General features: G+C 42.2%; 2 protein-coding genes across 5 annotated transcripts in view; both read left to right on the top strand.

Moving 5' to 3' along the window:
• Positions 1-22,482, top strand: part of EPRS1 (glutamyl-prolyl-tRNA synthetase 1) — a 961,840-nt gene that overhangs the window by 447,471 nt on the left and 491,887 nt on the right. The window lies entirely within an intron of this gene.
• The window catches only part of BPNT1 (3'(2'), 5'-bisphosphate nucleotidase 1), a 242,697-nt gene that overhangs the window by 199,127 nt on the left and 21,088 nt on the right, over positions 1-22,482 (top strand). For all 4 annotated transcript variants that reach the window (XM_078649802.1, XM_078649803.1, XM_078649805.1 and 1 more), the window contains exons 7-8: positions 2,143-2,340; positions 4,129-4,234. In XM_078649802.1, the coding sequence (XP_078505928.1) occupies positions 2,143-2,340; positions 4,129-4,234 (304 nt within the window). The remainder of the gene's footprint in view (positions 1-2,142; positions 2,341-4,128; positions 4,235-22,482) is intronic.

Raw genomic sequence — 22,482 nt, 5'->3', positions numbered from 1 at the left:
TCCCTACTCCATCCATTTGAGACCTCTTGACTTCGACAACCCATACATCATTGATTCATGGTGTACATCATCTGAGATTAGGGGTTTTGTCCTCATGAGAAGCACCTCGTCAGAAATCCTCTGCAGAATAGCCAAAGTAAGATTTGATCAAAACAAAATATATAATAACAATGAAATACAATAATCAATTATTGAAAAAAGTACAGACTCTTCTATGGAACCCCATGGCATATTCAGACAGTAGCAAGAATATTCAAGCCTATATAGTAATGTACACGTTGATGAATTTTGGAGTTGAAAGATCGTTGTTCTTACTAGAGTGAGGAAAAAAGAGCTGCAGAAGAAGGAATGCAATGGCAACTGAGACAGGAGCAGCATCATTTACAGTTATGCATTCCTCTGGTTATCTAAATTTATTTGTGCTAGAGATGCAGTTGCAAATTCCATGACATCTTCTTCAATTGCAAACATTGTTTGACCACTGTTGGTGTCGTTTGTTTCCACCAATAAATTCTACTTTTAAGTGTTAATCCAGTAAGGTTAAATAGGAGAACCCTTCTTAAGTTAATGGGTTCCTCTTCAGCAGCAGTTGATCTGTGGTTTAAAAGAACTGAGGTAATCCCTGCACGAACCAGATCATTTTCTTTTTATGATGATCCAATTTTCTATTCATAAATCTAACCGTCTTTTGCACTTAAAAGGTAATTGGGGAGGATTGTGTCGAAGGTGGAATGTCTGTGCCAATAGAGTGCAGAGTCTAAAAGGCTTGCTTAGGCAAATCCTGTTGAAGTCTGGAGCACATTTCAGAGCTTTAATAATCAAGAGTACGTCTATCAACTAATCTTAGATACTTTTCTTTCCAAACTCAAGATGAGAAGCTAGTAGGAGCAGAGTGGTTTAGGAAAGCATGAAGTTATCTTCCTTTAGATATGAATAGAGCAAATGGGGAAACCCAATTTCTATGAGGACAAACCCTGAGGAACCAACCCCTGCCAAAATATTACTGAGGGAAATATGTAATAAACACCAAGCCAAAAGAGACGGGAGTTGTCTCTAAATGGCGAGGGAAATACTTGTGGTAGGATATACTTAAAATACAAGGATAGTGTGTTTTATTAATGGCTATGTAAGTGCAAAATAAAAACCGTTGCAAAATGAGAGCCCTAGTTGGGGAACATTGTTAGGTTGTGTATGTATGTTTTACTAAAAACCTAATTTCTTTGGAGGGTTAGTGACCTCATGAAACTATTTTTATAACGTGGGCAGACTGTACAGGTCTATAAGAAGAGAGGTAAACATTTGAAAATAAATCCATAGTTATCTTGACCTGAGAGTTACCAAAATAGTTGGTTATGTTTTTCGAAAATAGCATTTGTGTGTAAGGTCGGTGTGTTGTATTTATTTGGATAAGCCCAATAAAAGCAGTAATCAGAAAAAGCATAGATGTGTAAAGCTTTCATAGGTGGCATTTTCACCCACTTTTGTTTGCTTAACTTATTTTTATCAAAGTATTTTGGAGAGGTTTATTTTTGTCAAACAGACAGTGCTTAATTTTTTAAAAGAAGCGCAGAGTCCAAAGTGTTGCTTAGAAGCCTGCATTCGGCACTGCACAAGGTTGTGGTGCTGAATAGCAAGGTTACTTAGTTCTGATTCCACATCATGAATCTTTAAGCCATGACCAGACACTCCCTGCCCCTCAAACCCACTCCTGCGCGTTCTTTTTCATCTCTGCTTTCTCCCTTTTTCACTCTTGTTCATTATTTCTCTTCCTCTTTCTTTCCCCCTTTTGTGTTTTTCTTTCTCTTGTTCTGGCTCAAGATCTGATGAGGAAAAGTAAGCGCCAGTATCCAAACATAAGTACCAGTAGGCCTCACCAACAACCACCTACTCAAATTTATCTCTGCAAGCAGGTCAGTAGAAAACCCACAAAGAATGGGCACCATTGGAATCCTCTCGTGGTGGAAATTAATATGTGCCTTGGATACTTCATTGTGTCATAAGTAATATAGATGTTTGTTAGACATATGCACTATACAATAATGTTTGTCCCTAGTTATTTCCGTAAATTGCAAACAAGTCTTTTATATTATATTGAAATGTCTGTAGATTGCTCATTTAACTGACTTTGTTTTCTGTGCACAGGCTGGGAACAGTGCAGTGCTTGGAAGGACTCTGTGGGGAGTGTTGGAACTTGGTTCTTTTGGATTTAAGCTGCAGCGCGTGCCTGGAGGGAAGCACGTTATCACCACAACACGTTCTCATAGCAGCAAACTAGTGGATGCGTGCATTGATGCAATGAAGCCTGATAAGGTTGTGAGAGTTGGAGGTGCTGGTAACAAGGTTGGTACTGTCTCTTGCTGCTGTTTAGTTATTGTCAGGATAACAAAAAAACTTGCAGTTTGATAACTTTTATCAGGCAATTATGGGGAAAATCTAATAATGAATGTGTTTAGAAAAGAGTACTACTGGACCATGTAAGATAAGATAAGTCCATTGACATGGCCCTAGTAGAGAAAACAGACCCAACAGTGTACCTGGGACTGTCAGCAAATCATGTGAGGGAGAGCACACACCCAGACATCAACATTGTTTCTTGAGGATTTATGGGTACACTTCCTGCTAAACCTTTATAAACAAGGAATAAGATTTCAAAAAGCATTTTTATTACTATCCAGGATCGAGTGCAGGGTATTAAGGCTGAAAGAAATGCTACACTACCTTGTAGGGTTGAAAGTCAGCATTCAGCACCAGTTGCAAACAGTTAATCTGGATATTAGGTGCCCATCCATCACAGCTTTAGCATAATCAAGTTTGGCATTGATCATTACTCCAATATTCCATTCGCGATGGGCTACATAAATAAATGGAAGGAACTATTTAAATTGCCGTAGACCGAAGAATGCAGGTTTTGTGACTGCCCCAATGTGCCCCTTGAAGTTGAGATCACTATCCCAAATAGCTCCCAGATTTTTAACTTTGCGTCCAAATGAGGTGGTAATGCCAGAGCAAATGGAAGGCTGAGGAATGGTATAGGTGGAATAAATTCCACTCATGGTCCATTAAGTTTTAGTGCAGTGAAGTTTGTCAGTTCGCTCTGAGGTGCAAAATAAGTAATAAGGTGGTAAAATCTTCCTCTGGTGTTTTTACCTGCAGGAAAATCTGTATGTCATCAGCATATTAGTTAAATGACAGATTATTATTTCATGGTATCCTGAAAAGTGGTTTGATAAATGCTCTAAAATGACTAGGAGGCAGAGATGACTACTGAGGGACACCAAAGCTGACAACAGCCTTGGAAAACTGAATAAGTCGAACTTTCATTGATTGTTTCCTATCGCACAGTAATGATGGAAACCACCAGAGTGCTGAATCAGCAAAGCAGGTCACAGTTCATACTCGACTGTATCAAATGCAGTGGACAGATTCATGGAAATGTGCAAAGTAAACACTCTGTGGTCTGCTGCTGCCACAATGTAATAAAAAAAATAAGACTGTTTCCGACCCATCACAACTAATGGTTGTTCAGTAGTAAATGTTGTTCTAGACACCCCTGGATCTGCATAGCAGCAGTGCATTTCAATATCTTGTAAAGTCAAGAAATCCCTGCTGTAATACAGGAGATTGTTCTGAAATGTTTTCTTGGTCAATTGGGTGACAGGTTGAAGAGCTGACACAAGAGAAGAAAGTCAAACCATTGCTCGTAATCAGTCAAATGTAAGGCAGTGCAGATTTAACATATTACTAATTTAGCTGACCACTGGCTTCACTCAGAGTGGAATATGGAATCTGTGTCAGCATGGTTTTATGGGACAGACAAGTACCTTTTCGGGTATATTGCTAGACACTCCTGCCCCTATGGAAATAACGCTCCATAATCTAGATGCTGACAGATCTGCCTGCTGCTAAAGAATTAGAACCCGGGCTTTTGGGAAGACAACGTTTTTGATGAAAATGTTTAAGGGGAAATGATCCTCAAACAGGGTCTAGAGTAAGACTGTGGCAGTTGTTACATTTTACTTATGGCCATATCAAGGAAAATTGATTTAATAGCCGAAGCAGCTGATGAGAATGTTGAAATGTCAATGTGTTTGAATTCTGTTCTGAGTCTGGTGTTTGACCAATTCATAGATCATTCAGCTGATTGAAGGGCAGGCTTCAGCTTATGTGTTTGCCAGTCCCGGGTGCAAGAAATGGGACACGTGTGCTCCTGAAGCTATTCTACATGCTGTGGGCGGTACGTATTTTTACTCTGCAAAATATTTCTTCAGTTATGGTTGCATGGTATATATATCAAGATACAATTTGATGTGGACTTTAATTTTGCATTTTGTTTTTCTTAAATGTTGATCAAAGGTTTTTCAAACAAAAACAATTTCTCTATAAAACTAAAAGACGAATCAAGCATGAGCGTGCTTAGATACCTTCAAGTTACATTCTGCTGGGTTTCCTGAACCCCACACAAATCATTGTCCTTTTCAGAGCATCTGTTTTACAAGACGTCGTTCTTGATATGCTTGAAGTATTAGGGACCAAAATCTCCACTTCAATCAAATTGAAATATGTACCTGAAATAATTGGTGAAGGCTGATGATTCGACAAGGGCCATGAACAAATCAAACATTTCCTCAGAGAGGATTAGTCCTACATTTGAAGCAATGTTCAGACTTTTATGGTATCCACAAAATATTCTATTATATGAGTAGTTACGGAAATGTGCAACAGCAACAGAGTGCCATTACAACTCTTATATAATTTTTCGGCATGTGGAATTGTAAATGAGTGTACATTTTCACATCTGAAAGTAGAATAAAAAAGTTAATTTACAAGTTGAACTTGTTTTTTCATTTCCTAACCAGCTAATGTAGTTATTCTTGCCGTGAGTAGCTTTGCATGCATACTCTAAGTTGTAAACAATCTGCAAACTAACTGTAAACACCCATCTGTTTGCAAAAACATTTTGCGGAAGCATGCTCCCTTGAATGCCCGAATTGCAATTCGCAAACGTGTGATAGGATCAGTTCCATCGAACTGGCTGAACATTCCCATTCATATGTGACGGATATTAACTCTGAACAAATTACTAGCAGTTCTGATTTCGTGAATCGGAGTTAAAATTCGGTTTTGGTAAATTCCAGTTGATGCATTCCTAATTTGTATATCCATACTAATATTATAAAGAGAAAGCCCAAACCTTTGAGGCGGGTAAGCTCCGGAACCACAGCGCCAACCGAAACACCCAATACAGCGTTGGAAAGGAGAGTATCAGCAGATGGACATAGGCTATACACCAGCCCAACATATACATTAGAAGGGAAAAAGAACGTTTGGGAAAAAGTACTCTGTTGTGGGCGTGTGTGCGTTGTGCTGGGGACGTGTGCATAGAGCGATGGGCGCGGCATTCGTCAAAACCCAACCCTGCTGAATTATACAGCTTGTGATGGGCGCGCCATTCGTCAAAACCCAACCCTGCCAAAAGCCAACCCTGCTGAATATTACCGCTTACAATGGGCGCTGCATTCGTCAAAACCCAACCCTGCTGAATGATACCACTTGCGGGAAGCGTTGTGCTGGGGGCGTGTGCATTGAGCGATGGGGGGCGTGTGCATACAGCGATGGGCGCAGCATTCCTCAAAACAAACATGGATTCCACCACTTGCGAGAAGTGGAAGTTGCATTTGCCATTAGACGCGAGAGTTGCATTTGGCATTGTTGGCCGTTGACGGCATGTGGTGCGTCTTAAGTGGCGCTACAGCGGACAAACTCGTTTGCGGCTGCCGCGTCTCCTGGAGCGGACATACACATTCGCATATTGCGGCAAGGACAACAAACAGAAGAGCACACGCACACCTTCAGCGGTACCGAACGAGGGCTTCTGAGCGGACGCACAGGCAAGTTTTGAAATAAATTTGTCTTGCCTATTACAACCATTGCAGAGATTCTATTTCATTCCCGGACAACGTCGGGGCGGGCAGCTAGTTGGTGTCATAAACACATTTGATAGAAAAATCCTATGATTCTAGGGCCTTCATTCCATCTTATGCGGAATAGGGTAAGGTATTTAACGTGTGGTAAATGCATTTAGAATTTGTAGTAAATGATTCCTATTGCAAGTTTTTACCTTGCAAATAACATAACATGTGTAATTTATATTTAACACACCAAATTCTGTATGTTTTCCCTTTTTTACGGTCCTTTTTTCACAACACATTTTGAGCAGGTATGACGTGCTGGACTCCATCAGTGGAAAACTGTGAGGAGTGATAATTATCATACACCTCATAATTCCGATCCTTAGCGTTTGCACAGAGAGCAGAATGTAGCCCTGAACTTGTAGTGAGAGTCTAAGTGTGTGCCTTATAAATGACCCTTTGCTACTATCTTAGATTCTATAAACAAAACCGCAGACCAGAATCATTTGAGGTTATTCTTGGGAAATCTGAATAGAATCACAAACTGCTCATTCCAATGTACTACAATTTGGTGGTGTGTGTTTGAGCCCATAGAAGATAATCCCACAGGAGAACTAGCATACAAGACGGTTAGATTTCGTTACTGACTACAGTGTTACATGATTATTAGAGTAGAATCCATAGCCCCATAGTGAAGGAAGAGAAGCTGATTGATGTATTATCATGTGAACAGCTTTTGAGCACAGAGAATCTGCTGGTGTCCAACACAAAGGACTGACAAAAGGTCAAAGAAACGGATTGGTATATAGTTTGCCCTCTTCCTGCCTGTTCTTGATGTAGTGGTCTGCCTGAGCTCAAGCTTTAACTTTGTTTGTTTTAGCAGTACTGTGATTCCCATATGTCTTTCTGCAGTTGCTTTTTTTAGATAATTTATGGGCCATATTTATACCTTGACGGATGAGAATAAGTCAGTCACGCCACGCAGGAAATTACTCTGTTGCTTAATGGAGTCCCCGCTCACCAAATGTAGAAATAACTTCCAAGCCAGCAGTCATTTCTTAAGCATTGCCAGGAACTGTAGTCACAGTTTTTAATGTGAATGCTTTAAGCTCAACATGACAGAGCCATCCATCAAACGTATTTTTGTTTCTCAAAAAGAACATTCCAAAGTAGGATTTTCTATTTTAAAACCCTCGCCCTGGGAGTTATCTCCCAGGGCGAAAGGGGGGGGGGGGGGGGCATTTTTAGTTGTGGACTGCCCTTACTGTGTATTAAAGAGTGAGAGGTACCCCTTAAAGTTATCAAGGGAAATGAGGTGGAAATACCTAAAAACAAAGCGATCCCCTTGATCTAAATTAAGCTCTGGCCCAAATTCAACACATTCAAAAACAATTGCTATGCAACCAAATACAAGTAAATTTTACTTTTATTGCAAATCCGGGCTGTTCTGATACGTTAAAAACACAATATAATATGCATCATATAGTAAAAACAATTATTTTACAAAATAAAAATATACAGAAAAATGATACACTTAAAACCAAACTAATACATCCTAATTATGACCCGCATAATTGAGAATAGACAGAAACATGTAAGACATGGGATTTGTTCAATACAATTGTACATCTGACTTCCTGTATTACCACTTTGTTTTATACATAGATACAATCTATATTACAACAACAGTGTTGGATTCCCAGATTGTGCTAAAAAATGCGTCTACGCGTTTCGATGGATACAGCTTGGTACACCATCTTTATCAAGACTTTTCAATATTTTCTGTCATATACGAGGGGTCAACAATTTTTCACCCTACAATAAATATACATAAAATTAGTGCATGTACATTGTCGTTGTAAGGGGTGACTATATATATATATATATATAAGTAGTTGTTAGTGTTAAAAATGAGTTAAAGGCTATCTCCCCACTTGGTTACAGGCTGTCCCCTTCTTTTATGTGGGGAATGCAAAAAAAGGGAAATTCCGAGATCCTAATTGTCTTATTTATATACTAGCCAAACTCGCGGAGAAACATTTGCACTTCTTACCGTTGCTGCTAGTACTCTGAGAGTTATTTTTAACTGCTCCTCAGAAGATCTACCATATTCAACATTCATAAAAAACTTTCTTTCTACATATATATATAGTCACCCCTTACAACTTTTCAAGACATCCGGTAATAAGTAAAGCAGGAATGAGCAACATGGAAGAAGGCGGGTATTCACTAGACCCGGAGATTAGCTTAATAGTTAGCAGAGTGATGTTACCTTCTTGATATAGGAATCATCATAGAGGTTGACCATAGAGAATCATGTATTTATGTACTGAATCGATAATGTACATGCACTAATTTTATGCAAGGGGATCAACCTGAGAGGCCTCTACCTCAACAAGGCCCACTGGGTACTCCAGTTTTGCCAACAATTGCACCTACGATTATTCCTCGTCCCTTACCAACAGGTCCTATCGCAGATGGTATGTCTGCTTCAAGAGAAGAAATGGAGGAGGGCGAGCTCCCAGATCCTCTCCCAGCACCAGATACTTGGGATGACTATATCATAGCAACGCCCTCTTCTTATCCACATCTACCATTAGATTCTCCCACGGTAGATATTGGAGGTTTCCATCATTTGATGGAGAGAGCATCCACCAGGTTTCACTTGCCAATGACCGTCAAGCAGACAGTTTGCTTGCTGTATGATTTCAAGTAGGACACTAGGAAGTCAGTGTGCTCCATACCCATTATCAACTACATATGGTAAAGAAGGTATCAAAATTATGAGAACACCGGAAACCATACCTCCGATACTCCTGCGGATTGAAAAGAAGTATAGAGCTCCAGAGGAGGCTCCATCTTGCCTCACAGAACACCCCAGTCCAGATCCGGTCATTTCTCAAGCAGCATAGAGACGATCCAAGAACCCTGCCACCCCAATCACTACTCCACCTGATAAAGAGGGGCACAGGATGGAGATTCTAGGAAAGCGATTCTTCTCTATTGAAGCAGTCACAATCAGAGTGGCTAAAACCTTAGCCAATATTGGCTGTTATGACCGCCAGATGTGGTCAGACATGGGAACTTTGGTGGATCTCATACCAGAGGAAAGAAGGCAGGAACCTAGAAAGATCCTGTCCGAGAGAGAACGTGCAGCGTCGGAACCCATGGACTGCGCTATTGGATGTAGCCAATACTGGTTTTAGACAACTGGCTGTTAATTTCGATTTGTATAGCTCCAAATCACCAGCAGGTCTCTAAGCACTAAGAAGAATCCCATAGACGGGGCACATTTAGCTATGAAGACCGATACAGACACGGCAAAATCCTTAGACACATTACAATATCGTAATGTGTCATTCAGAGGGGCTAGAGGACAAGGTTTTACCTCATACAAAGGAGCTTACCAGAGAACACCACAATATCAGCCCTATCAATCTCAGTACTGGCAAAGTTATAACCCTCCAGCATAACGCCAGTCCTCTACAGCTGGTTTCTCTTGCCAGGGAGGCTGCAAAGGAACACCTTCCCAAGGCCGTGACTAATAGAAAGCAATGATCACGTCAGGATAACAGCTCCCTTCCCCTCCCAACACGTGGGTGTGAAGATTTCCAACTATGTGCTTAAGTGGCGCAATACACCAGATCCTTGTCACCTTGGGAGGCACCCTAGAATTATTCACTCAGTGACCACTGAAAACTTCACCCAGGGGTGCCTCTCCCTTGTCTTCACTTCCTATGCAAGGAGGCTCAGTTCATGCTCTCCAAAGGAGTGGTTCCCATATCTCAATGGGAAGAGGTGTCTATTCCCTTTTTTTCTTGACAAAGGAGAAATCGGGGGAATGGAGACCTATGTTTGATCTCTGGAATCTGAACAAGTTCCTCAGGAAACAGACGTTCAGGGTGGTAAGACTCGCCGAGATTCTTCGTCATCTCAACAAAGGAGACGTCATGACCTCGCTCCACATGGAAAACGCATATTTTCACTTTTCTATCCATCAGAAGCATCGGAAATGTTCAAGCTTTACGTTAGCTGGTACCCACTACCAATTCAAAGTAATTCCGTTTGGCCTCAAATTGGCGCCAAGAATCTTTACCAAGTGCTTGGCCCCAGTGGCTGCAGCCCTATGATCTCCAGGTATTTTCATACCTGGACGACTGGCTGTTCAAAGCACTGACGGCACGGAAAGCCACTCTACAAACGTTTGCCTTCAGTTGTTCTGGACCCTAGGCCTCACTATGAACAAAGAAAAATCTTCACTCTTTCCCATTCAGGTCATATCATTTCTGGGAGTTACGATAGATACCATCCAGTGCAAAGCTTTCCTCTCATAAGAGAGGCAAATCCGATTGAAACAGCTAGCAAAGAACATTTTAAAAAAAGGGTTTATTTCAGTACAAAGATACAAGTCACTCCTGGGAATGTGTTTATAGGCGATAGATCTAGTACCCCTAGCCAGGCTAAGGATGAGACCTCTTCAGGAAGAACTCCAGATACAATGGCTGCAAGCCTCAGAAACCTTCGAGGATATAATACAGATCACAGCCGGCTTGAAAGAAGCCCTACAATGGTGGTTTCACAGACCAAATCTTTCAAAGGGCCTTACTTTCCTTCAGATCATCCCAGATTTCATTTTCACGACATATGATGTGAAATGAAATTAAAATATTTATAAAGCGCACATACACCACGCTGTTTCTTGGCGCTAGGACATACAAACAGGAGCGAAGAGACAGCCAACTAACATGAGAAAGCTTGAGTGAACAAAAATGTTTTTAAGGATTTGCGGAATTCTGAATAATGGGTGGAAAGTCTAAGGGAGGAAGGAAGGACATTCCAAAAGGTAGGCGCAAGCGTAGAAAATTTTGCGCCACCTGACCTCTTCTTCTTGAAACGAGGAACAACCAGAAGAGATTGTGAAGAGGAACGCAATTCTCTACTGGGACAGTATGCCTTGATCTCCGAAGAGATAAAGTGGGGGGCTGTCCCTGCCCTTGCCTGGAAGGTGATACAACCCATCTTGAACAAGGCACGCTCCCGGATAGGCAACCAGTGCAGAGCTTTAAGCAGCGGGGTGACATGACAGGACTTGGACAGATTGTAGACAAGTCGGGCTGCTTGATTCTGCACTAGTTGGAGTCTCCGAAGATGGTAGGCCGGGACTCCGTTATACAAGGCGTTGCCATAGTCCAAGCGGGAGATCACCATCGCAGACAGAATGAGTTTGAGGGCACAGAAAGAAAAAAAACGGGACACCTTACGGATCGTGCGAAGAGTGAGGAAGCATGAAGAAACAACTGAACTAATCTGAGAGTGTAGTGAGAGGTGCGCATTGAGTTTAATCCCTAGGGTTTTGACCGAAAAAGAAGGAGTGGGAGAGGGACCCAGGGAAGAAGGCCAAAAAAGGGAGGACCAGGGACTGGAGGAGCCTCCCGTCAATACCAACTCGGTTTTGTCGGGGTTAAGCTTCAGATGATTGAAGCTCATCCAGTCCCTGATAAACAACATAATAGAGTGAAAATTGTGAATGGACTCAGGGGAGGAGGATAAATTAAAAACCAGTTGGAGATCGTCAGCATAGTTGTAAATGGTGACGGCCATCTGCTGAAGTGCAAAAATAAGGGGGGAGATGTACAAATTAAACAATAAAGGGGACAAAGAGGAACCTTGCGGCACTCCGCAGTGGACCAGTTGAAGGGGAGCAGAGAAATTGGCCAGATGGACGCCTGGGTGCGGTCCTTTAAAAAGGATGCAAGCCAGGCCAGGGCGGACCCCCTGATGCCAGCCGCCTCGACACGGGAGAGAAGGATGGAATGATCCACCGTGTCAAAGGCGGTGAATAAATCAAGGAGGACCAGAGCCTGGGGCCGGCCAGCATCCATGCCCTCTCTGAGGTTGTCCAACACAGAGAGGACAACAGACTCCGTGGAATGCGTCCGGCGAAACCCAGCCTGACGAGAGGCTAGGCAGCCGTTCTCCTCCATGAAGTTACTGAGCGTTCTCGTGATGTGGCGCTCCAAAATTTTGCCAAGGAAAGGGAGGAGGGAGATGGGACGGTAATTAGTAAGTGAGGATGGGTCGGAACCAGGCTTTTTTAAAATAGGGATAATGATTGCCGATTTGTGAGTCTGGGGAACAGCACCATGAACCAGGGAGTTATTGAGAAAAGTGAGCGGAGGGGAAGGACAAGCCAAATAAATTTGTTTTAAGATATGTGCAGGGCAAATGTCAGATGGAGAGCCTGACTTAACCGTCGAGACGAGAGACAGGAAAGCTTCTATAGTCAGGGATAGATGGCGGGGGGGTCATCTGTAGGAGGTACAGATACTGGGCAAATGATCCAATGCGCAAAGGTTGCAGCACATCAACAGGCTAGAGCCCGAGGCAATCTTTATCTCTCTTCAAGCTTTCCTGACAAGGATAGCAGGTTCCTCCGTGCTGGTGTGTAGTGCTGGTTTGTGTGGACAATACGACCAGCGTGTACTGCGTCAACAAGCAAGTAGGAACCAAATCCATCACGCTATCACAGGATGCGCAGGAGCTGTGGGACTGGACAACCCAACACAAGATCTCGCTCAGGGCTGATTGAGCATGTTTGAGGGCTTCAAAACACGCTAGCGGATAACTTAAGCAGAACAGCTTTAGATTTCTTTGCCATGAGTGAGAGCGCTAAATGACAGTCCTATGCTAGCAGGTTTCCTCTCCCACGGTTGTGGGGGGAATGCCCTTTTAATGCGATGGTCAGGGATATATGCTTACCACTTTTTCCCCATCCCATTAATTCCGAGGGTGCTGACCAAAATGAAAATGGAATGCTGTCATCTCATCCTGATAGCACCAAGAAGGCCCGGGCAACACTGGTTCCCGGAGCTACTTCTCTTGTCTGAAGCGAAATCCATTTGCCTACAACCATCACCATCTCTCGTAACCAGACAAGGGGTAAGTATGTCACCCAGACCAGGAGTCTGTTCATTTGCAAGCCTGGCTCCTGATTTCTTGGAGTTCAGGGACATGAATACCTCACAGGAGTGCAGAGATATCATTGCAAGATCCAGAGCCGTAAGCACTAATAAGATGTACCGCCTAGTGGAAACGGTTCTGCTGCTAGTGCCAAAGGAAAAACTTGCACTAGTTTCAACTCTCTGTAACAGGTTTGCCATATCTGTTCTCCTTATCAAAAGCAGGTCTCACATTCTCTTCAGTTAAGGTGCACATCTCCTCTATTTCCCGCTACAAAAGTTCTCCTCAAGCTTCATCTCTCTGTGCCTCTAGTCTAGTGAAGGAATTCATGAGAGGGCCCTTCCGCGCCTTCCATGTGGTGCGAGCACCCCCTCCGGAATGGAGACTTAACTTAATCCTCGTGCAATGGACGAGGAAGCCCTTAGAACCAATTCACAAAGCTGAGCAAATATGTCTGACTTGGAAAGTAGCTCTCCTCCTGGCTCTAACTTCCACAAGGAGAGTTAGTGAAATCCAGGCTTTTACCATCAAAGAACCATTTCTTCATTTCAGACAATTATGTGGCTCTGTGGACAAACCCAACTTTTCTTTCAAAGGTTCCGACACAGTTCCATCTTAACGAACCAGTCATACTCCAATCTTTTTTTCCAAACCCATCTATGCTGGAAGAGCAAGTGTTGCTCATGCTTGACGTAAAAAGATGTCTAAAATTCTACCTGTAGAAGACTAAGGACATAAGAAGGACTGATCAGCTACTTGTGGCCTAAGGACAGTGCTGGGAAAGAACAGCAGATTCAAAGGCAACTGTCACCCGATGGGTCTCTGCAGAGATCCAGTTCTGCCACGACAAGGACAAGAAGAATTAAAGCACATTCCTCCAGAGTAGCAGCCACATCTGCGGCTCTTTTCGCTGGAGTGACGCTAGATCAGATTTGCTGTGCTGCAACATGGAAAAGTGTCCAGACTTTCACGCAGCACTACTGTTCAATCCACGAAGCGTGAAGATGCAGCTGTGGGCTAAGCAGTACTGCATCATCTCTTCAACTAAGGTGGTCTCTTTCTAGTAAAGAGGAATTTTATACATTCTAATTTGTTTGAATTGGATAGCATTGCTTGAGTTTCATTTCATAGACTTTATTTCTAAAATGTATGAGAAAGAAAGGAAATAAGATTCTTAACCAAGATTATTGTTTGCAACGGTAACCTAATTGTTTCTGTTGAAGTTTGTTAGCATTCCGTTGAATTCCTCATGTAAGTAGCATGGTATATTATGTTATACAAGTGATGGCTTTTATAGGATTGGAAGGGTTTTTTGATTCTTGCAAATGTATCTGTTTTGATGTACTGACTTTATTTATTCATATCTTGCACATCACCCTCCATCCACTACTGACAGTATGATCTATAGAGTACTTCTTGCTATTCTGATTCAAGCATGTGAATCTCTGAAAGATACCCCAATACTGGATAAGAAAATAAGTTACTTTCCTGTAACTGCAGTTATCCAGTATTGATAGATTCACATGCAACACTCCCTCCTCCCTGTAGAGGTTTCTCTCTTCAGTCTTAGGGATTCTTACTTCCCACTTGTGCTTAGAAATTCTGAAGGAATCTGCCTCTGCTGGGAGTGTTTTAGAGGGCGATGATTGGCTGTGTTCAACGTTTGGTCTTTTTTAAACAAGGATATAGATAGGCTATCAATTACATAGCCTAAGGTCATTATAGCCTATGTTTGTTAAATACTGCTTGATTATTTTACTATGTGACTCTCATCTCAACGACGGGGAATGATTCAAGCATGTGAATCTATGAAGTATACCATTACCAGATAACTGCAGTTACAGGTAAGTAACTTATTTTCTTGTTCCATATGGAGTTCCTGCGTCCCATTTGTGAAGGACATTTTATGTACCAATGTAGCGTCCAGTATTGTGCTGATTCAGTCTGTATTTGTCATACATGCCCAAATGTCCACTGCATCAACTCAGCAGTCCTTGGTGACAAATCTGACACGCCACCCATTATATTGTATTGCAGTACAATTTATATAGATTCTTCATATCTCTGACGAGGGACCCGTCAAGCATTATCAGCTTATGCTTGGATGGGCAATCAAACAAGCTGTTTATTCTCCATTCCACTTTTTTTTTTGTCCTTCGACTACTGGCTAGACATAGACACTAATGATGGCTGTGTGCCTGTCGACCTTATTAAACATAGACCATCACACATGCAGTCACCCAGCTCTAGGTTGACCAGGCGTCCAGGATTTGCTGCAACAGTCCTGGGTTTTCACTACGTGTCCTGGCAGATTTTGATAAATGTTGCTCATGTCCCAGTTTTTAGAGAGGATCGACTGAAAACAGAGAAGGAAGGCTTTTATGTGCTCAAAGGCAGAACGAGTTTACAACTCTTATCAGAACACAATTTAATTAACACCCAAGAGGCTGGGTTGTTTAAAAGTTGCTTTTAATTTAGTACCTTATTGCCTTGTCTGTATTTCTATGTTGATGAGCGTTTTGTGAACCTCAGCTGATATAAAACTGTAGTCCTTTTTCAATGTTTGCTAAGTGTCCCAGCTTTTGGTTTTTAGAATCTTTTCACCATGCTCATGTCCAAAACAGACCGGTACACATGCACACAGAGTAACACAGGGGTCTAGCGACTAAAGCAAGTGGGTGTGAGGGGAAGGGATGACTATATATATATATATATAGATATAGATATAGATATAGATATATAGATATAGAGATATATATATATATATTCTTTTAAATGACTTTAATCAGAAATAGATATGTTTTAATGGTGGAAAAATGACTAAACAAATTAGAATGTAAGGGACTCTTTCAAATGTCCATTCATGGAGCCATGTCCACACTTTTTCAGTATGTTGTTTATGTCTATGAGTCACATGGTGTACCTCACGGCATATAAGAATAAGGCATTTCTAATTGCATTTTACTGTGATCAAGGGCATCCGCCCGAAAAGCGTCAGTCCGCTGCATGCTTTTTTGAAACTGGTGCAATAAAACATCTTGCCTTACTTTGGGTTTCGCTGGTCTTTGTTCGCCACTGGTTGGAGGTTCGAGATCGTGTGTTTGGATTACAATCCAGCATGGATACAAACTGCCTCCAATCGCTCCACAATGATAAAAAGAACTGATTTATTGGCGGATAAACCAAAATCAAACGAGGATGAATTAGATAAAATTCGTTTCATCACCACTCACTCAACGGCCAACCAAGCCATTAAAAAGATTTTTCAAAAAAAACTGGCATATTCTCCATATGGATCCCACAGTATCTCAAATTGTAGGAGATCACCCAAATGTAACCTATCGAAGGGCAAAAAACTTGAAAGACAAATTGATTCACAGTCATTTTCAGGAACAAAAGAAACCGGAAGCATGGCGCAGACCCAAAGGATTTTATAAATGCTCAGGATGCAAAGTATGTTGCATTGCCAAGACAACCAAGGAGATACAAATGGCAAACAAAAAAACTTGGAAAATTGAACAATTAATTAATTGTAAAACTCAGTTTGTTGTTTATGCCCTTGAGTGCCCTTGCTCCCAGAAGTACATTGGAAGCACTAAAAAAGAACTCAAACTTCGGATTTTAGAGCATGTTCGTGCCACAATCAACTGTGATCGTAGCAATGCCATGGCAAGACATATGGAGAAGGAACATAAAGGTGATTGGAAATCCTTAATCTTCTACGGAATCGAAAGTGTTGGACCAAATCGAAGAGGCGGAGACCGTGAATTGGTGATGAGACAAAAAGAGTCTAAACATATTATGAATTTCCGCACTTTGAGCCCGTTTGGGCACAATCAGGACGAAGAACTACATTGCCATCTGTAAAGTTGCACTTATCAGAGAATGATCGATGCCCACTCAGTATCTATTTTAAAAAAACTTTATTCTCACAAAAATGTTCTTCATTCAGGACACATTGGATTACACAGTTAAACGTAAAAGTATGATCTAAGGTGCAGAACCGGTTTGCCCACTAGAGGGCTGTGATTACATTAATGTTTATTTTAGTTGTTTGATATTATTTTCAATGTATGATTCAAATGCATAATCGTTGAACTCGTGCAAAAATCGTAAAAAGGGCTAAAATTGCCCACTAGAGGGCTTCAATAATGATTGTGTTGAGAAAATGAAATCCCTTTATGGTTCAATTAGAATATAAATGCATGAGTTAAATGCTTAAGGTACAAATAAGTTTGATTTGAAAAAATATGTATGCTTTTGAAAAAGACCAACAAATTTATGTTCTGCGCCACGCATGAATCAAATTAACAAACTACATGTCCCAGAATGCCTGTACAATCTACAGGAAGTGATGTAATTTGAAAGGGTCCCACCCCCCTTTTTTTTCTCTCCCTTTTTTTCTTTATTTAACAGTAAAATGGTGTCAAACACACTAACCTGTGAGCAAGGTCTCCGTAGAGACCGAAACGCGTTGGGTTTTGCTGGTTGCTGAAATAAAGAAACTATAATTGGATTTAAAACCCGGTGTGGTTCTTTGAAATTCTTCACACGGGAGTGCATGAGGAAAAAACTTCCCCACGGGAAAAGCGGAATTGATATATATATATATTTCCACATTCTAACTATTTACCCATTTAGAAGAGCCATCATGCAGGTAGGTAAAGAAATCTTCGTTTTATTTTGCAAGGAAACAGCGCAGTGGAAGAAAACAAAGTCCAAATTTATTCATAAGCCTGACGCATTTCATGCTGCATTAGCATTTCCTCAGAGGCTTCAGATTCAAACACTGTGTGAGGCACCGGCATCTATTTGTAATCCTTAACACCTGCCTCAGTGGGCGTTGGCTCTCCCAGAGCCTGCTGGTATTAGTAGTGCCATAAATCTTGCTCCAGTGAGCTGCCATTTCACAATGTACCAATTCGAAAATTATTAAAACCCCAGTGGGTCTGGAAAATGTCACACTTCCTCTGGGCTGCAAATGACACCTTGCAACACGACCTTCCTGCCCTTCACACTGCTTGTCAAGTAACTGCAGCTCGGTCCACTTTCATGTGGCAGGGCTCTTCCACGACCGGGAACAGCCGTCAAAAATCCACATTCTCACTATTTACCCATTTAGAAGAGCCATCATGCAGGTAGGTAAAGAAATCTTCGTTTTATTTTGCAGACGGCCTGTCCCGGTCATGGAAGAGCCCAGCCATAAAGGAATGGACCGAGCTGCAGTCAACCGACAAGCAGTGTCAAGGGTAGAAAGGTCGGTATGTTCAAGCTGATAAATAGCACCGCCGAAGAAAGGGAACATTTTCCATACCCACTCGGGTTTTAATTTTCATCAACTTTGCACTACATGAAAGCAGCTCACTCGAGTTTAATTCACGGCACTACGACTACCAGCAGGCTGTGGGAGAGCCAACGCCCACTGAGGCAGGTGGTGATGATATAATGTGATGCCGGTTGCTACATGCAGTGTTTGACAAAGCCTCTGATGAAATGCTGCGAGGGCATGAAACGCGTCAGGCTGATTTGATTTATTGGACTGTTTTTCCTTCACTGCGCTGCTAAACTTGCACATTAAACGGAGTAAACCTATCTGCGTGTGGCTCTTCTAAATGGAAGAACTTGTGTTTTGGATTTTCAGACGGCCTGTCCCGGTCGTGGAAGAGCCCAGCCATAGCTGCAGTCAACCGACAAGCAGTGTCAAGGGCAGAAAGGTTGGTATGTGCAAGCTGATAAATAGCACCGCCGAAGAAAGGGAACATTTTCCATACCCACTCGGGTTTTAATTTTCATCAACTTTGCACTACATGAAAGCAGCTCACTCGAGTTTAATTCACGGCACTACGACTACCAGCAGGCTGTGGGAGAGCCAACGCCCACTGAGGCAGGTGGTGATGATATAATGTGATGCCGGTTGCTACATGCATTGTTTGACAAAACCTCTGATGAAATGCTGCGAGGGCATGAAACGCGTCAGGCTGATTTGATTTATTGGACTGTTTTTCCTTCACTGCGCTGCTAAACTTGCACATTAAACGGAGTAAACCTATCTGCGTGTGGCTCTTCTAAATGGGAGAACTTGTGTTTTGGATTTTCAGACGGCCTGTCCCGGTCGTGGAAGAGCCCAGCCATAAAGGAATGGACCGAGCTGCAGTCAACCGACAAGCAGTATCAAGGGCAGAAAGGTCGGTATGTGCAAGCTGATAAATAGCACCGCCGAAGAAAGGGAAAATTTTCCATACCCACTCGGGTTTTAATTTTCATCAACTTTGCACTACATGAAAGCAGCTCACTCGAGTTTAATTCACGGCACTACGACTACCAGCAGGCTGTGGGAGAGCCAACGCCCACTGAGGCAGGTGGTGATGATATAATGTGATGCCGGTTGCTACATGCAGTGTTTGACAAAGCCTCTGATGAAATCCTGCGAGGGCATGAAACGCGTCAGGCTGATTTGATTTATTGGACTGTTTTTCCTTCACTGCGCTGCTAAACTTGCACATTAAACGGAGTAAACCTATCTGCTTGTGGCTCTTCTAAATGGGAGAACTTGTGTTTTGGATTTTCAGACGGCCTGTCCCGGTCGTGGAAGAGCCCAGCCATAAAGGAATGGACCGAGCTGCAGTCAACCGACAAGCAGTGTCAAGGGCAGAAAGGTCGGTATGTGCAAGCTGATAAATAGCACCGCCGAAGAAAGGGAACATTTTCCATACCCACTCGGGTTTTAATTTTCATCAGCTTTGCACTACATGAAAGCAGCTCACTCGAGTTTAATTCACTGCACTACGACTACCAGCAGGCTGTGGGAGAGCCAACGCCCACTGAGGCAGGTGGTGATGATATAATGTGATGCCGGTTGCTACATGCAGTGTTTGACAAAGCCTCTGATGAAATGCTGCGAGGGCATGAAATGCGTCAGGCTGATTTGATTTATTGGACTGTTTTTCCTTCACTGCGCTGCTAAACTTGCACATTAAACGGAGTAAACCTATCTGCGTGTGGCTCTTCTAAATGGGAGAACTTGTGTTTTGGATATATATATATCTATACTACTATTATAAAGTAAGAATTGGGAACCTTTGAGGCGGGTAAACTCGGGAACCAGAGCGCCAATCCAAACACCCAATACATCATTGGAATTGGCAGGGTCTGCAGAGTGACATAGGCTATATACCTCCCAAAAAAATACGTTCTTTAAAAAATATACCTTAGAAAAAAAAGTAGTCCCTTGGAAGTAGCGCCGGCCTTTGTGTGCGCTAACGTGATGACATCATGTGAGGAGGAGCGGCGAACAGCAGTGGGGAGGGAAAAGTAACGCGGCGTTCAGCGGGAGGAGTGGAACCTCCAGCCCTCGTGTGCGCTAACGTGCTGACATCATGCGAGGAGGAGCGGCGGACAGCAGTGGGGAGGGAAAAGTAACGCGGCGTTCAGCGGGAGGAGCGGACCCTACACCCGGTTCACTGAAGTGCGGTGCCGTGGGGAGGAAAACTAATGCAGCGTTCAGCGGGAGGAGCGCGGAAGACAGCGGCACCGACAGTGGGGCCGTGGGGCTGATGACGCGAGGTAAGGGAGTTCCTGCTACCTGGAAGCGTCATTGCCCCCGGGAGGTCTGTAACTGTGGGGTTTTAAAGGACGGACAAAATGTGTAGTAGGGAGGTCTCTAACTGTGGGGTTTTATAGGGTTTGCATGTAAACAAAGAACCTCCATAGACCCCAAGATATTTCTGTTGGACAGCCCGTCCCGACGTTGTCCGGGGGCAATTGACGCGAGGTAAGGGAGTTCCTGCTACCTGGAAGCCTCATTGCCCCCGGACAACGTCGGGACGGGCTGCTAATATATATATATATATATATATATATATATATATATATGTGTGTGTATATATATATATATATATATGTAGAAACGCTCCAAAGATTGCCACAGCCTGCAGCAGTCTTGTAGAGAAAAACGGACACGAACTCAGGTAGCCAGTGCAGTAGTGTCTTTTATTTATTCTCTCATGTGCAGCAGGAGTGCCATGGACCGGACGCGTTTCGGCGACCCAGTCGCCTTGTTCACCGGAATACAAAGTGTTTGCCATTGCACACTAAACATTTGTTAAAAAACGGCAAGCCACCAATCAAAACACTTCATTTTGTACCATGTGACCATTTTTTTAGTATCAATAGAGATAGCTAACAGACTTTCACACAACGTGGTCATTTTTCACATTTGACAGGGTAATTGTAGTTTAAAATGACTGTGCAAATACAGTTTCCTGACCAATGTATATACGAATAGAATTATGCGAACACAAACTATAACAGTACAAATACATTATATTGCATCAGAGTATTCAATGTACTATGAATACTAAAAAATATATATATATGCACCGAAATTTATCGAGATATATTGCCATAGTAAATAACATCTAAGCCTATTTTTGCGCATAATGCAATTGTGTGTCGCTATAAAAACAACAGTCACCGAAAACATGCCTATAATGAAGAGCAATGGTCCCTGTCAAATGTGTTCAAGACTAAGCATATGTTAGTGGTCACAGGTTAAAAACAGAAAAAAAGTGCTGTAGTGCCTGTAAAGTGCAAAGTGTAAAACACCTATGTGCAAAAATTAAATCATTGAAAAATAGGTTCCCCAGCCGGGGAATCTGATACAGGGAAGGACAAGCAGGTTAAGGACCAAATACGTTACAGAGATTGTGCAAGCATCATATACCCAAGCAAAGGGATAAAGTGACTAATGAATAATGATTTCATGATGTAAGGAAATGTCTTTAAATATAACTGTATAAGACAATATAAATAAATAGAAGGTCATGTCTTAATAAACAACGTGTGTTAGTAAAATCAGATAAAACCATAAATTCATAATAAATTCATGATAAAATCCACATTCACAAAACACCACTTTTAAAAGACCTTAATATACATAACAATTTCAAACACGTCATAGAAAATGTCATGTATATACATATATCCAATCAAAGAGCATATGAAGTCACTAAAACCAATGTCTGATACAATGTTGTCATAGATAATGATGCAAGTCTTCGCAAATGTTCAGACCTTTCGGACTCTTGGTATCTAATTCTAAAATATACTTTGTCTCCAACTGCCTAAGGGACTTTTCTCTGTCACCGCCCCTTTTGTTTGCAGGCACACTGTCAATTACAAAATAAGTCAAGACATTAAGGTTGCCTCCATGCTCTGTCTTGACATGTCTTGCGACAGGATATGATTGGTCTGAATTGACAGTGGCTCTCAGGTGTTGGAGAATACGAGCCTGAACTGGTAGTTTGGTGCTCCCTACATAACGGAGTCCGCATTTGCAAGTTAAAACATATACTGCAAACTCCGTTCTACAGTTAAAATTGCCTTTGATTCTGATCTCATTATCATTAAAGGCACTGCGGTATGTTTTGGTATTGGCACCAAATTTGCAGGCTCTGCAACTGCTACATTTATAAAAGCCATATTTAGAAGATACCCAGAAATCTTTATTGACTATCTCTGGGCTGTTGATAACCAAATCAGACCTCATAGAATGGGCTTTGCGGTAGGTGATATCTGGTTTGACGGGCAAGACTTCTTTCAACACACCGTCAGT

The sequence above is a fragment of the Lissotriton helveticus genome, chromosome 6, assembly GCF_964261635.1.
Source record: "Lissotriton helveticus chromosome 6, aLisHel1.1, whole genome shotgun sequence".
NCBI classification, from domain to species: domain Eukaryota; kingdom Metazoa; phylum Chordata; class Amphibia; order Caudata; family Salamandridae; genus Lissotriton; species Lissotriton helveticus.
Note: the sequence above shows the minus strand (reverse complement) of the source record. Positions and strands in the feature narration are given on the sequence as shown.